The sequence below is a fragment of the Chiloscyllium plagiosum genome, chromosome 3, assembly GCF_004010195.1.
Source record: "Chiloscyllium plagiosum isolate BGI_BamShark_2017 chromosome 3, ASM401019v2, whole genome shotgun sequence".
Classification (NCBI taxonomy): Eukaryota; Metazoa; Chordata; class Chondrichthyes; order Orectolobiformes; family Hemiscylliidae; genus Chiloscyllium; species Chiloscyllium plagiosum.
Window position 1 is genome coordinate 64,610,644 of NC_057712.1, and position 16,318 is coordinate 64,626,961.

A 16,318-nucleotide genomic window follows, 5' to 3' on the forward strand; every position below is an offset into this window, starting at 1 on the left:
CTCTGAGAGGCTCTGTCCCACATGAATCAGATGTCTTTTCAGTTCTGGCAAGGAAAGCATCAGTACTGGTGAGTTGGAGGTCCTACATTTTTGAGATGCTATTTCTCTGTGGCTAACTTTTGGAGTGAGCCAAAAGAGAGGAGGTAGAGTTCTGCAGTTACTTTAGTTACTGGCAGATCATGCATGCAGTGTTGTGAGGTATGAGATCTTTGCTGATAAGAACATGTCTGTGATAAACAAACATGTTCAAAGCCTCCTGTGGCACCGTGGTAACATCCCTAACTCAGGTCCCAGCTGATCCAAATATTTGTGAAAATGTACTCGAACAGGTTGATTAGAAATTTCTACAAACATATACCATTCAACCCCTGAGTCTGCTCTGCCATTTAATAAGATCATGGCTGACCTGGTTATGATCTCAAATACATATTTCAACCTACCCTAATTAACATTTCATGCCCTGATTTGCCATGGGTATATCTATCTCTGCCATAAGTATGTTCAAAGACTGATTCCTCAGCCTTTTCAAGTAGAGACTTTCATAGTCTCATGACCTTTTGTGAGAAATAAAACAACACATCTTTGTAGGTGGGAGAAATGGGTTATGTTGGCTGTGGTGGGGATGGGATGAGGTTGAGGGTGTGGAGAGGTGGATTGCGCCGGATGGTTGAAGGGGAATCCATTTGAGGTTGAAGGGTTGGATCTGGTAGCAGGGGAGGACAGACTGAGTTGTCTAGTCTGGTAAGTGGGGGGAGAAGTGTTGATTTTGGTTATCTGGGTGTTTAAGGTATCAGTGAAAGCTGCAGTTAGGTGTATGTATGTAGGTAAATATCAAGTCTGTTACTCATGCTTTAGACTATTTATTTAACAGGAGACAATGGCATAATGGTAATATCTCTCGGCTAGTACTCTAAAACTCTAGGCTAATGTTCTGGGTTTGAATACCAACATGACAGCTGAATTCAATAAATTTTGAATTCAGTAAAAATCTAGAATAAAATGTTGACCTAATGGTGACCATAAAAATCACTTGATTGTTGTTAAAAATCATTTGGTTCGCGAATGTTTTTCAGGAAAGGAAGTTTGCAGTACATGTGATTCCAAACCCACACCAATGTGGTTGAATCTTAACTTCCCTTTGGATAATTAGGAATGGGCAATTAATGTTGGGTTAGGCAGTGATGCCCAAGCCCCACAAATAAATTTTAAAAAGTCAAGCACTTCCTGAGTAGATGGTTTATGGAATGCTGGAAAAGCGCAGCAGGTCAGGCAGCATCCAAGGAACAGGAGAATCGACGTTTCGGGCATAAGCCCTTCTTCAGGAATGAAGAAGGGCTTATGCCCGAAACGTCGATTCTCCTGCTCCTTGGATGCTGCCTGACCTGCGCTTTTCCAGCAACACATTCTCAGCTCTGATCTCCAGCATCTGCAGTCCTCACTTTCTCCTCGAAGATTTTATGGAATGCGCCACACACGCTGTTTTTAAATGCAAACTTTTGGCAGGTTCTTGGTGTAGGCGAATTGCACAGCAGTAGAATGTTTTCCTTTGAGTGTGCTATGATGGGGATTCCACAAGGTCCCCAGGCACAACTCCCATCTACACTGGAGTAATGACTATCTTTGCTGCTGTCTCCAGTACTGGCGGTGGTTGCATCTGTTCCTGGATATGTGTTATCACAGCCCACTGAATGTGTTGTTCAGTCTTCCCTGATGTAATAGTTGCAACCTTTAACAGGAAAGAATTATGAAGTGAACTGTGACTGTTTTCCCATGCTTAAACATTGACTGAGAGTTTGACTTTAACTGTTTTCTGAAATGACCTAGCTTCCACCATGTGAAGCTCGAGGGAAATGTTACCAGACTAATTCATTCTTGTTTAAAGATTCATATTAATATTTAAAATGCACATAAATCTTCCCTTTTAACTGCTGTCATGCCCATAATCTTGCATCGTAATCCAGGATCATGCATGGACATTGAACTTTTAAATTCTCACATGTGCTTTTTATAAAAGGGATTGATGGAACCAAAATGACTGTAGCTATAAATCCAGTGACTGGTGAAGAAGTCTGGATTGTCGTGCGTGCAGGTATCAAAGAAACTTGTGCTACAACTGAACTGTAATCGACAGTGGGCATCTTATACTGTGAACATCATTCTTAAGACAACATGGTGGCTCAGCAGGTAGCACTGCTGCCTTACAGCGCCAGAGACCCAGATTCCATTCCACCCTCATGCAACTGTCTGTGAAATTTGCATATTCTCTCCGTGTCTGCGTGGAGTTTCTCCAGTTCTCTGGTTTCCTCCCATGGTTCAAAGGTGGCAGGTTAGGTATATTGGCCATGCTAAACTGCTGATTGTGTCCTGGGGTGTTCTGACTAAGTGGATTAATCATGAGAAATGCAGAGCTACAAGGATAGGATAGGGGAGTAGGTTTGGTTGAGATGCTCTTTAGAAGGTCGGTGGGCTGAATGGCCAGTTTCCACACTGGGATTCTGTGATTCAATTATTCTACAAAAAAAAACTTCATTGAGAGGCATAATTGTATTTTCTCCTTTCAATAAGACTGGCTGAGTTAGTGACATGATTTCTTAGTGTATGGACCAGTGTGTTATGAAGGTCTCAGTTTTAAGAGTAGTTATTATACACCCCTATATTATTGGTAATGGTAGGGCCAACATGCTGGAGCATTCTGAATGCTGGCTGCCAGCCAGCCATGTGTCAAAAGGAACCAGGCAAAAGTAGTTCAATCAAAAGTAGTCTCAAGATCAAATGTTCAACTGTCAGCATAACACTGCTGGTTGCAAGTGGATTGTTCTTCCATCTACATTTCATGAACAACTCCAAAACTGACCCAGATATTTTAGCTCAGTGGTTAGCGCTGCTGCCTCATAGTGCCAGGCATCCGGGTTCAATTCTGGCCTCAGGCTACTATCTGTGTGGAGTTTGCACATTCTCCCCGTGTCTGTGTGGGTTTCCTCCGGGTGCTTGTTTGCCTCCCACAATCCATAGATGTGTAGGTTAGGTGAATTGTCTAAACTAAATTCCCCATAGTGTGCAGGGATGTGTAGGTCAGGTCCATTAGGTAGGTGTAAATATAGGGTAATGGATAGAGAAATGGGTGTGGGCTTGTTGGGCAAATTGACCTGTTTCCACACTGTAGGGACTGTATGATTTTTTAAAACACTTTTATCTTTATTTAACTCACACAATATCATTTAGGAATAAGTAGTATGTTGTACTTTTTTCTTGCATATATTTCCTAATAAACTCACTCTTTTAACTCAAGAAAGCTTGATTAAAGTAGCTTCTTTTAAAACGTAAATGCATTTTGGCCTGCGAGAATGGAATCCTCAAGGAGGGAATCCTTTGTAAATGAACCTTGTTGCAACGGAGGATGTGGATGACGAAAGAAGTGGAGCCATTTCATACTACTTCATGAGAGATTAACAATTGGAGGTATCCCATCTGGAACGGTAATAACTTCACTCAGGATCTGGTCATGACACTGCCCTACTTGACCTTTTGTGCGGTTTTGTCATTAAATTGTAGGACACTATTATTGAACAAACCCTTATCAGACCATTCAAAGAATGCAATGTATCCAACTAACTGGATTGGGAAGTTAGTTAGTTGTGGAAGTATGATTCTAAAACCAAAAGCACAAAATTTGATCCAAAGTAGGATCCTTATAATGTTGTAATAGCCAAAGTGATTTGGAATGAATTCAATGAACTCGTCAGATTGGATGCTACAGAGAATTTGTCAATTTTGAAAATATACCATTGGAGAATTAATCCATTAACTTCAGTCATGTTGATTGAATATGAATGATAAATATTGTTTCTTTTCACATTTACACTACACTACACCTACACTAACTCAGCTGGTTCGCATTTTATGCTTTCCATCTTATTCAACCCCACTTCTGGAAAGATTTGTTTGAGGCTTCAGAGACTGACTTATGCCTTGATCTACAGTATTTCGAGGTCTTTTATGAATGGTATGCCATGGACAGTGGTGTAGATATTATAATACATTTGCACTTCAATTTTTGTGACATTTTTCTTCTCCATTTGAAGGAAGCAAATGAAAATTTTGGATCTTGTTGAAACATTTTGGGGTTTTACAAATGGGCATTTGTTTGAATTGAAAAGCTAGGCTTCACTTAGAATTGGGCTACGGAATATTATCACTTCCTCAGAACTGTTCTGAGGAAGGGTCACTGGACCCGAACGGTTAGTTCTGATTTCTCTTTACAGATCCTGCCAGTCGTGCTGAATGTTTAGAGCAATTACTGTTTTTGTTTCTGATTTATTGTATTGTAGTTCTGGATTTTAGTGGGACTATTATCCTTGAATGGGCTGAAATCTTATTTGAAAGCTAAGATGAAGCTGGCATCTGCGGTAGCTGGCACACACTGTTCATCCTCTGTATATCCTCCAACAGAAGAATGTGTCCAATCTTCAAAGAAGTGTGCTACGTTTTATGTAGGACTGTGATATTTATTAATGGAAGTATTTATACTTCGTGCTGAAGCATACAAACTTGTTAAAAGGACATCAACCTCATGAAATTTCAGGGAAATGTTTTCAGGCAACTTTATTCTTTCATTCCAGTTTAGAAATTTTTGTGATTACCTGCAATGCGCAAAAATCTGTCTTCCTTATTTTCAAAGGTTAAAAAGGGTGCTTTTACAGAATAGGCATGAGCAGGTAAAAGTAAAATGGAAATAATTCAGTTATTTTGACAAACCTATCATCATGTTTTTGCAAAATCTCAATTCCAGCACGGGGACAATTTTTTAAAGTTAATTTAAGAAAAGGACTCTGCAGGAATGTATGTTCTCAAATGATGGATTATTTACATTGGGCTAAATATATTGGTTGTATTAGAACAAGTCAATTATATATTATACCAAAAACATTTGCTATAACCCCACGTACATATAAATGAATTGAAAGAATTGTTGTTCAAAATAATCACTTATACACTGATCCAGCAGTTTGAGTGAAAGATCTGCACACACTGCTTGTTCCCACCCTATCAACGATAAAGCTTTAGCTCCTCTTTCTCTGTCCTTTCTAAAAGTGTTGCCAGCCTAGCTGTCACCATTTCAAGACTTAAATGTTTTTAACCCAATTTCTGAATGTTTGCATTGTTGCTTGACAAACACATACAACACATACTGGAAAAGCTCAGCACTTCTGGCAGCATCTGTGAAGAGAAATCACAGTAACTGGGTCCAGAAACCCTTTGTCAGAACAAACTTTTTCAGCTATTTGACCTCTGCCTTAAATGTGAGAATATGTAGGGAAGCTGTTAAGTTGTTTGATATAGACTTTCATTGCTATAACAATTAATAAAGCTCCTATCAGGGGAGTGTAGTACAAAAGGAGAAATATCCAAGTATCAATGGCTCCCCAATGATCCTTTCATTGTCTCAAAGAACAATGAGCTGCAGGCTGAAAAAATAAATCCAACGCTATTTTATATATATTGAATCCTTATAGTTATGTCAGAGAATTATTTCTGGGATACAGGTTGACCTGCGGAGAAGTACAGTTATTAAATAAGTATGGCCATAGGTGCAAAGCCTTGCCTTGTACTTGGCTTTTTGGAGAGAGGTGGACCTGCAGGTGAAATGTACATGGAGGTTGTGAGGAGTGTTCCAGAGAGCACTGCTCTTCCAGGAGAGGGGTAATATGCTCAGGTTTATCTTGAGTTTGAAAATAAGAATGAACCCTGAGATCTCAGGAAAGATGTAAATTGATTTCTTGGTGAGTTCCACAGTGTGCGCAAAGTTGGTATGTAGAAAAGTGTAATATTTTAAAACAATTTTTAAATTCCTATCTTTGAATTAAGTGATAGTGGCAGAAAGGAGGTAAGAAACTAGAAATTCCATTATTCATAAATTGTAAGATTTATTGGATTACAAATTAGTGCGCAGTGTGAAGAGACATTAATGTAATTCAGTAATTAGGAAAATAATTAAAGGGACAATTTTGATGGTAAGGCAGCTGAAGTATTGTGAAGGCAGATTGAGCGAATTCCTGGACACTGTTGTGGTCCATTGCAAATGTGCCAACAGTAGTCATAGCCTCGAGTTTGTGAACTGGAGGCTGAATTCAGACACTGCATGCAACACATTGGTGGGGGTGGTGGCAGAGGAAAGTTAACTGAACACTTTGTTTCAGAAGACACTTTCACTTCATAGCATAGGATCTTCTGATTTAGGACAGTGGCAGCAATAGGATTCAGTGACTGAGAAAGGTACAGGGAACCCAGTTAGCAGCCTTTGCAATTTTCCAGTGCGTTTGTTGTTATAGCTTTTATGGATGAAAGAAGTGGCTGAATGGTGGATGAGAAAACTGGCCATGATATGAGAAATCATTTAAGTGTGGAGTGTTAATAGCAATGTGTGATTGTAGGGGAATAGTATAGTCAGAGGAATTGGCTAGGAGCTAGTTGTCTGCTCTGTGCCAAAGTTCATGACATGTACTCTGGGCTGGAGAGGAACCTGCAATGGCAAGGGAAGGTTCTAGTGATCATTGTTCAATGGTGTACCAATGACAGGTAGAACTTTGGCAGAAGTTCAGCTGAAGCAGTAGCTAAGGGCTAATAATTGTCTCAGTATTACTACCTGACTAAGGAGTTAGGAGAAAATTTATGCAAGTTAAATCCATGCCTTAAAGATTGCAGACGAAATGGGTTTTGATCCATGAGATGTTAACACCACCATTGAGGAAAGTGGGAGCTGTATCATTGGATGGTCTTTATTGAAACCTTGCGGTGAGTTGTATAACTCGCATGGTGAGGGGCCTTTGAACTAGATAGTGAGGGTCAGGAATTGTCTGAGAAGATGTGATAAATTGAATAGAGAAGATAAAGCAAAGCAGCAAGGTAGAATAAGGCAAGTAATGATCAGTGTGTGGTAGGAAGGAACAGTGTGTGTAAACTTAAGAGTGCACCAGCAGATGAGGCTAACGATTTCAATAATGCTAAAAGCACTGAACGGAAGGCTCTGTACCTGAAGGCATGTAACATTTACAACAAAGCAGATGAATTGATTGTGCAAAAAAAAGTACTTGTGTAGCCATAACAGTGACATGATTGCAAGTGGACAAAGATTGGACCTGAATGTCTAAGAGTGCACGAGATTTAGAAAGTATAGAAAGCTAGAATAACACGCAAGGATAAATCTGTTAATTATGGATGATGTTGACTGGTTGGTTGCTGACAGGATATTTCTCTTGGTGGGAGAGACCAGGACGAGGTGAAGCACCTTTTAAAAAAAAACCCATTAATGATGGAAGTAAGGTAAAATGTTTGAGGATTGAGTTATTTGAACTTTCTTCCCCAGAGAGCAGTGGAGGCTGAGACATTGAATATTTTTTTAAGGGAGAAATAGATTTTTCAATAACAAGAGAATTAATACTTGTTTGGTCGATGGGAATGTGAAGTTGAGACTACATTTAGATCAGCCATGATATTATTTAATCGCAGATCAGTGAATGAATGGCCTACTCCCCTTAATTTCTATGTTTTTATATATGTTCATACAAGTGGAGGAAATTGTTTACTTTGGTTGTCAAAGGTTCAAAATATGTGTCCCAACCAATTTTTTTTCAATTCAAACCATTATATTGAAATGTTTTACTCTCCACTGATAATGCACTTAACCATGTCCTCTGATGTTAATTTAAAAAGAAAATACTTTAATCTTTTATCTGCCCAAAAAGAAAGATTGCGTGTTCCTTCTAAGTAACCTAATGTCTCAGAGAACAAGATGAGAATTACATTTTTGAATCAGCACTTGAGGTCTGCCTATTATATTACTGGTTGCATTGGGTTTGCTGCCACCTATAGTGAAATTTCAGAGAACATCAATTCAAAGCATAGCTCTCCTAGACAGGGATGATAAGGTATGATGATTTTGAATATTAGATACATTAAGGCAAGAGTGGAGACTAATAATATGATTTTCAACCAGTGAATAACCTTACCAAGTGTTGACTTTGAATTGTTTTGGAAGCATTCTAATTTAATCCAAGAGTCACATAATGATGCAATGTATATAAGCCATGTCATGAGCCATCAGCAGGTTGAGCAAAATGTATAAAGTTATTGTCACTCTTGTTCTTCAAGCGTTGTCCAGTTTCCTGTTGCATAGCGATAAAACTGGGGATAGCAATGGTCTTGGTGACATACCCTGTTGCTGAAGTTTCTCACATATAGCTGAGAGAGAACACACTGCTTTCAAAATTATCAATCCAGCAGGTAGGATGTTCATGTGTATATTCTCACGTAGCATCATGCAGACACCTTGACCACAGATGGTTCACAGTGCTGTTCGAGCTGGCTATTAGTTCTCCCATTCGATCATAGAACTGTGCGGTCATGTCTGGCTTGTAAGACAGCCTACTGCCACCTTCTCAAGGGCAATTAGGGACGGGCAATAAACGCTGGTCAGCCAGCGATACCTACATCCCACGAGTGAATATTCTTTTAAAAAAGAACTAAATGAAGTGAAATGTATGACCACAATGGTGGAAATGTCCTTTGGCACTGAGAAACTGGTAGACAATAAATGAGTAATTTCAAACTGATTTACTGAACCGAGATGTTGTACAATTTTATTTGTATTTTTTTCTTTATCTGTGAGTGATTATGCTATGTTCTAGCTGAGATTGCTACATTATATACCCTCAGGAGGGGAACCTTTTTTTGGCAATATGCTTTTTAATACTGCAATTATGAGTTTATGGTTACTTGAATGTATACTCACAGTTTAAACTTCAAATTAAATCTGCAGACAATTGTAAATCTTATGAGTCTTCAAATAATGTTGTTTGAGATTTTGTTCTTGTTTAAATAGATCAAGTTTGAGTTGTAATTTAGTGTCAGTTCATGAAATAATATAAACTTCCTTGTAAAGCGCAGTGAAATAATAAATTTCCTTTTGAATTTCAGTTTCAGCTTTGATCATGACAACCAAAGGTGGATCTCTAACTGAAGTTAAGGAAGAGCCAGAACAAATTGAAGAGGATCATTTTGAAGCTTCAGATTCTCAAGAACCTGTCAACGTAAATCAAGAACAAGAGAATGATGTCAAAGATGATGGACAGCCAGAATCCATAGAGCAACCTCTGAAAGAACAGGAAATAAATTCTCCAGCTCCAAATGCAAGTGCCCAAGCTAGTCCTTCTGGCAGTGAAAGAAAGGAGCAGACAGCTGGTAAAGGGCTGTCACGTTTTTTACCTGGATGGCTTAAAAAGCAAAAATCACTATCCCCACTAGAAACCACAGAAGACAAGGAATCTGAGAAGGACATACCTCAAGCTGAGGATATGCACCCAGTTGAGGAAGAACAGCCAGAGCCAGTATGCACTTCATCAGAGCTTGAAGTAAAGAAAGAGGAGAAGGTGGATGAAGAGACTAAGATTGAAGAAAGAGTGGAGCAGCTTTCAGTGAACAGTGGAGAGTTACAGGTATAGTAAATTCTTGTACATTATCAATTTTACTCTGGAATTTAGTATGGCAGTTTAAAGTAAAATGTATCTGTAATTTGTTAAAATACTTCTGAATTAAATGTAAAAATCCTACAATGTGATGATTAACCATGATTACTCAATTTCTGAAATTAATTCATCTGATGTAAATTAAGAAGAAATTGTAACATTTGTAAATCTCAATTAAGAACACAAATGCACAGCAGTTCCTACATTTTCTCAAAGAGAAAAGCAGGTCGATATTTTAGAAATTAACTGATTTTCTTTCAAAAAACTATGCATCAGCTTTTTATTTCCAATGTTGTCTGATTTGATGCAAATATTCAATAAAAATTAACACATATACGCTTAATTGTTCTCTATATAACCTAAAATGTGTGCAAGAAAATATTTTTCAGGATCATTCAAAACCAATTTATAATATTTGAACATATAATGAGCCTAAGAGCAATTTTCATGTGTAACAACTTAACATTTAAGAAGTATTTTTTTAGATTAGATTAGATTACATTTCAGTGTGGAAACAGGCCCTTCGGCCCAACACCGACCCACCGAAGCGCCGAACCCACCCATACCCCTATATTTACCCATTACCTAACACTACGGGCAATTTAACATGGTCAATTCACCTGACCTGCGCATCTTTGGATTGTGGGAGGAAACCGGAGCACACGGAGGAAACCCACGAAGACATGGGGAGAATGTGCAAACTCCACACAGTCAGTCATCTGAGGTGGGAATTGAACCCGGGTCTCAGGCGCTGTGAGGCAGCAGTGCTAACCACTGTACCACCGTGCCGTGCACTTGTGATGCCAAGACTATGGGCCAAGGTTAGAATAGTTGGGCAGTTGTTTTAGTCCAAAGATGTGCAGGTTGGGTGAATTGGCCATGCTAAAATTGCCCATAGTGCTAGGTGCATCATTCAGAGGGGAATGGGTCTGGAGGGGGTTACTCTTCGGTGGGTTGGTGTGGACTGGTTCGGCCAAAGGGAATCTAATCTAATCTTTTCTGAAGCATAGATTTAATGCTATAGGAAGGATGTTGTGAAACTTGAAAGGGCTCAGAAAAAGATTTATAAGCATGTTGCCAGGATTGGAGGGTTTCAGATATAGGGAGAGGCTGAATGGACTGGGGCTATTTTCCTTGGAGCGTCAGAGGCTGAGGGATGACCTTATAGAGGTTTATAAAATCATTGATAGGCATGGATAGGGTGAATTGGGGAGTCACAAACTGGAGGGCATTGTTTAAAGGTGAGAGGGGAAAGATTTAAAAAGGCACTTGAGGGGCAACTTTCTCACACAGAGGGCAGTGTGCATATGGAATGAGCTGCCAGAGGAAGTGGAAGGGGCTGGTACAGTTATAACATTTGAGGCATCTGGATAGACATGAGTAGGAAGGGTTTAGAGGAGTATGGGTCAAATGCTGACAAATGGGGACTAGATGAATTCAGGCTGTCTGGTCGGCATGGGGGAGTTGGACCGAAGGGGCTATTTCCAGGCTGTACATCTCTGACTCTATAATGAGATAAATTGGAAAATCAGGAATGTAGCACCTCTATTTGACAAAGGACGGTGAAAGACAACCTAAAGTGAATGGGGAAAATAGGTGAAAAAGTAGGAGACTTGAAGACACAGTGCTAGATATTTTAAGAAAGTTCATGACTCAACAAATGTATCTTTCATTGGGAGGTGACAACTCCAGGAGAAGAATGTACTGCCCATGGATACAAAGGAATTTAGGAGTGGAATCTAATTGAAAGAAAGAAGATAGCATTAACAAGTTTAGAAAATCAAAATACAAATAGGCAAAATCAACATGGTTTTGTAAAAATGAAATCATGCCGGCAAATTCCAGAGAAGTGTAAAGATGGTAATATTAGGTGATTTCAACTGCCCAGCATTAACTTGGGGTAGTCACACTGTAAAAGGTTTAAAGAGAGTGGAATTCTTAAGTTGGTACATTGAAGGCCCTACAAGAGGAAAGACGGACTTGGACTTAATGAAGCCAGATAAGCAGTTGAGGGATCAGTTGGGGAGCATTTTGCAGATCATAATTATAACTGTTAGATTCAAGAATGTTATGGAAAAAGACAAGGATGGGTCTGAAATCAGAAGGAAAGGCCGATTTTAATAAGATTAGACAAGATAAGATGCCAAAATGGACTGGGAGCAAAAACTTTGCAGCCAGAGATTGATGGGAATCTGGGATGGCAGTGGAGGTGGGAAGCGTCATACCTTTTAAAAGTACATGAATGAGCACTCAGATTCATAACATACAAGGCAATGTGACAAGTCCTGGAAAGCCTGAATGGTGCAGGTAGGTTGGTGTAAACTCAATGGGCTGAAGGGCCTCATCTGTGCTCTGACTCTTTGACTGTCTTAGAAGGGGAGGTAGTCTCTCTGCATCTACCTTGTTAAATCCCATTAGAATCTTTTATGTTTCAATTTGATCACCTCTCATTCTAAATTTGAGAGTCCAGGCTCAACCTCTCCTCATAAGAGAGTCCTTCCATCAGCTTAGTGAACCTTTTTGGGAATGTCTCCAATACCAGTATATTTTTCCTTGGATAAGGTGCCCACAATTATTCACAGTATTCCAAATGTTGACTGACTCGTGACTTGGATTTCCTTATTTTTATACTCCATTCCTTTTGAAAAGCAGGTTAGTGTTCCATTTGCCTTCCCTTTTTTACCTGCTGGAAGTTTTAGTTTTGAAGCATAAAATATCAGTTATAAAATAACCAGTATTTTGAAATTCACTGACTTAAAGATGAATCACTTTTTTTTAATTAGTGAAATATATTAAACTTAAATCCACTTTTTCAGCCAGTTGAAGAGGAGAAGATTGTAGAATCGTTGGAAAAAGATGCTGGTATGAATAATGCAGATTTGATAACAGAGGACAAAAAGGAGGAAAGTAACAAAGGTGAAGACCCTCAGAAAGCTGAAGATACAAGCAAAAGGTCCCCTCTGAAAATTCCCAAAAAAATCAAGGTTGTGCAAAGCAAAGTCCTTATGTTGGATGGTTCAGAATCCAGCTATGAAATTGAGGTAAGGAAAAGTTTAGTTAATGATAACAGTAGTTTTGTGATCATTACGGACAGCATATGCACTCAATTTGGATGTCGTAGGACTTATTTGCCACAGCAGGGAGTACACCTCCAAATCATAAGTTGTTTAATATGTTCACTTCCAAGTCATCCTCGAATGTGAACATTAGCATATTTAAATGTTTAGATAAGAGCTTGCATGGTTTTCAGGCAGTTGGAGTGAACATAGAGCAAATAGGTTTTTAATATTGTTGAGAAAAAAATTCATTTTATTAAAGCTTTTCATTTTCTACACATCAGGTTAATTCGTAAGAAGTACCAAAGGAGCAGCAACATTTAGACTGTATGAGAGAAACTTGCTGCTTGGATGGTGAATGGATTCTAATTAGTAGAAGTATTGACATAGACAATGCACCAGTCAATGATAAGTGGCGATTAACTGCTAAATTTTACTTACATTTTAAATCAGACTGGTTATTTCTGGTGAAGGCATTGTTTTGAGGAATGAAGCAGAGATTGGCTGTCACTGATTTTGTTGCATTGAAACAAGCAATGTCTGTATATATGTGTGTATATATATATCCTTTCTGTCTGCAAAAAACAGGGCTCTGTGTACCAATATATGTAACTTTGAGTAGACGCAACTGCACAATACTGTAAAGCTGGCTGATGATTCTAAACTGGTTCTCAGCATAATTATTGACATAATTGGGATTATTTAGCAAATTAGATTACTTACAGTGTGGAAACAGGCCCTTCGGCCCAACAAGTCCACACCGCCCCGCCGAAGCGCAACCCACCCAGACCCCTACATTTACCCCTTACCTAACACTACGGGCAATTTAGCATGGCCAATTCACCTGACATGCACATCTTTGGACTGTAGGAGGAAACCCACGCAGACGCGGGGAGAACGTGCAAACTCCACACAGTCAGTCGCCTGAGGCGAGAATTGAACCCGGGTCTCTGGCGCTGTGAGGCAGCAGTGCTAACCACTGGGCCACCGTGCCGCCCACCAAATGTTGTTTACTCACAGAATCAAATCTAATGTTGAACACTGAGTTGATATTGCAAGTTCAGCATGGTCAGTATTTGCTTTTTGCAAACAGTTGAAGGAATGTTTGCTCCTACTGCATAATGGCACTTATTCAAACTTTTGAGATATCTTGTCCTTTTGAGCATAATCTGAGAGAGACTGAGCTTTTTTCAGATCCAACAATTTAGGCTTATCCAGCAAGAAATTATCTGATTAGGGGAGTTGTTAACCTGCACAGTGACTTTGTGCTCTATTTCCGCATCTGGCTTGCACAGTGAACAAATTGCTCCGGTCCTAATTATGAACTTGCCAATAATGCCAGCTGTGTGTGCAATTGTAAGAGTCATGAATTCATTGACCAAAGAAGGAAGACTTGTGGTAGATGGTATAAGAGAATCTTGGGCTTCCTTAACTAGGACATTGAAGAAAGGGAGATTAATTAACTGCACTATTTCAAAAAGCATTTGTGCATGCTTCAGTAATGTTTTCTAAATCCGCATAAGTAGATGCACAATAGCTTGGATGGTTCACACAGCTCCCTGATCCCCTGTAAAGGATGTTAGACTGAAATGGATTTCTAGTCAGGCACAAAATCTATGGCAAAATGTAATAAATGGCTGACATTTTTTGATTATAAAGTCCAGATCACTGAAAAGTCAGCTATTGAAAATGGAAGCATTTTGGTTCAAACTAAATTGTGTCTGCAATTCCAAGTTGAGATGCATTATGTCATATCATTCATATATTAGTAAATATATTTAAAGAATCAGAAATAATTATTGTTGAAAACTTAAGTTTGCTAGGGAATGAAGTCCTTGAAGGAACTGTTGCAGAGGAGAAGGGGATTTGATAGTTGTATCACAATTTTAGTGGTTTGAATCGGGTATGTGTTGGAATATGCAGCTGGCAGACTTGATTTGGTTGACAAGAAAGAATGAGTATTTTAGATTAGATTAGATTTTTAGATTACATTACAGTGTGGCAGGCCCTTCGGCCCAACAAGTCCACACCGACCCGCCGAAGCGCAACCCACCCATACCCCTACATTTACCACCTACCTAACACTACGGGCAATTTAACATGGTCATTTCACCTGACCTGCACATCTTTGGATTGTGGGAGGAAACCGGAGCACCCGGAGGAAACCCACGCAGACACGGGGAGAATGTGCAAACTCCTGAAATGTGTAGTCTTTGATGATTTGTGGTGAAAATAAAGAATGAGTGTGTATGAAGGAAATAGGGATGTAGAACTTCGGAAAGCAGAGAAGGTCATAAGATAATGGGTGGTGAGATAGCTGCTGCTACAGGTGAGCTAATGATCCATGTGATAGGTTTGGCATGGGAAAGGGGTGGCTCAAACCCCAAGTATTGGTCTTTAGGCTATAAAAGCTGCTCTGTTATTTAAATGATTACACTACACTAAAGTCCAATTCAATTTCCTGAGTTAGATGAGAGAACTTGTGGCCAGTGACATTAATATGTTGATGAATACATTGTTCTTTACATGACATATGGATTGAACTATCTGAGGAAAAATGGCACAGATGTGCTTAACATTTTATTATTATTTCAATACTGAGAAACCATTTGTCACATATCTCTTTATGTCCTCTTTAAGCAGGATGCTAACATGACAGTTCGTAGCTCCAGCAGGTCACATTGCTTAAGGAACTAGAATGTTGGAAAGTATAGATTAATAAGTATAGGCTATCAAACAGCAAAGTACTGCAGATATTGGAGATTTGAAATAAAAACAGGATAAGCTGGAGAAGCTCAGCAGGTCCAGCAGTATCTGTGGAAAGAGAAACAAAATTAACGTTGTTAATTCTCATATTGACTTGGACATCTTTGGACTGTAGGACTGTAGTGGTTCCCTTGGGTTTCTATAGAAGAGTCATTGTGGACGTGAAACATTTCACAGATTTAACTTTTCAAGTTAATACTCATTAATTACTTGTGTATCAGCCACATTTTATATCAGATGTTGATTTCCAATTCACAGATAAAGAGAAATGTATGCTATTTCAAAGTATTACAAGATATTCATTGCAGTTTGCAAGTTTGACAGAAGGTTTTTGTACTTGGAAGTCTGCTTGGGAGAGGGTAAGAAAAGAAATTCATCTGCTAGGAAACACACCAGAGACAGAGTGGATCGAAATGGAGAGTAAGGCTCAGAACTACACTTAACTTGAGAAAACAGACTTACAAGGAACCACACTGGGAACTGACCAGGATATAAACGGAGCATGGTTTGTGGCTACATATTCCTGGGAGGGAACAGAGAATGGAACTGTAAGGAAAGACAAAGGACAGAGAAGGTGAAAATCAAACTGGAATATCACAGCAAAGTTATGAGCTGATTGGTTGCGGAGTATCTAAGGTGCATGTCTAATTGCTAAGAGCTAGATTCATCGGACCTCAATTTTTTCATTTCTTCTTATTCTAGTCTCCAGTAAAAGATAGGAAAATATTAGAAGCTAATCTTAAAACAAGTTACAGCAGAACACTTGGGTAAGTTCAAGGTAATGAGGCTGAGTCAACGTGGATTGTAAAAGGGAAATCACATTCAACAAGTCTATTGGAATTTTTTGAGGAGTGTCTTGGGTGTGGATACAAGGAAGCTGTTGGATGTACCGGGCTTGGATTTCCAGGAGGTATTTTAAAGTGTATGGCATAGCATAATTTCATGAATAAAAGATTGGCTGGCCAACAAGAAACA

General features: G+C 39.1%; 1 protein-coding gene across 17 annotated transcripts in view; it reads left to right on the forward strand.

Moving 5' to 3' along the window:
* The window catches only part of epb41l2 (erythrocyte membrane protein band 4.1 like 2), a 208,153-nt gene that overhangs the window by 83,144 nt on the left and 108,691 nt on the right, over positions 1-16,318 (forward strand). For all 17 annotated transcript variants that reach the window (XM_043683473.1, XM_043683480.1, XM_043683487.1 and 14 more), the window contains exons 2-3: positions 8,974-9,491; positions 12,338-12,562. In XM_043683473.1, the coding sequence (XP_043539408.1) occupies positions 8,988-9,491; positions 12,338-12,562 (729 nt within the window). In that variant the 5' untranslated portion in view covers positions 8,974-8,987. The remainder of the gene's footprint in view (positions 1-8,973; positions 9,492-12,337; positions 12,563-16,318) is intronic.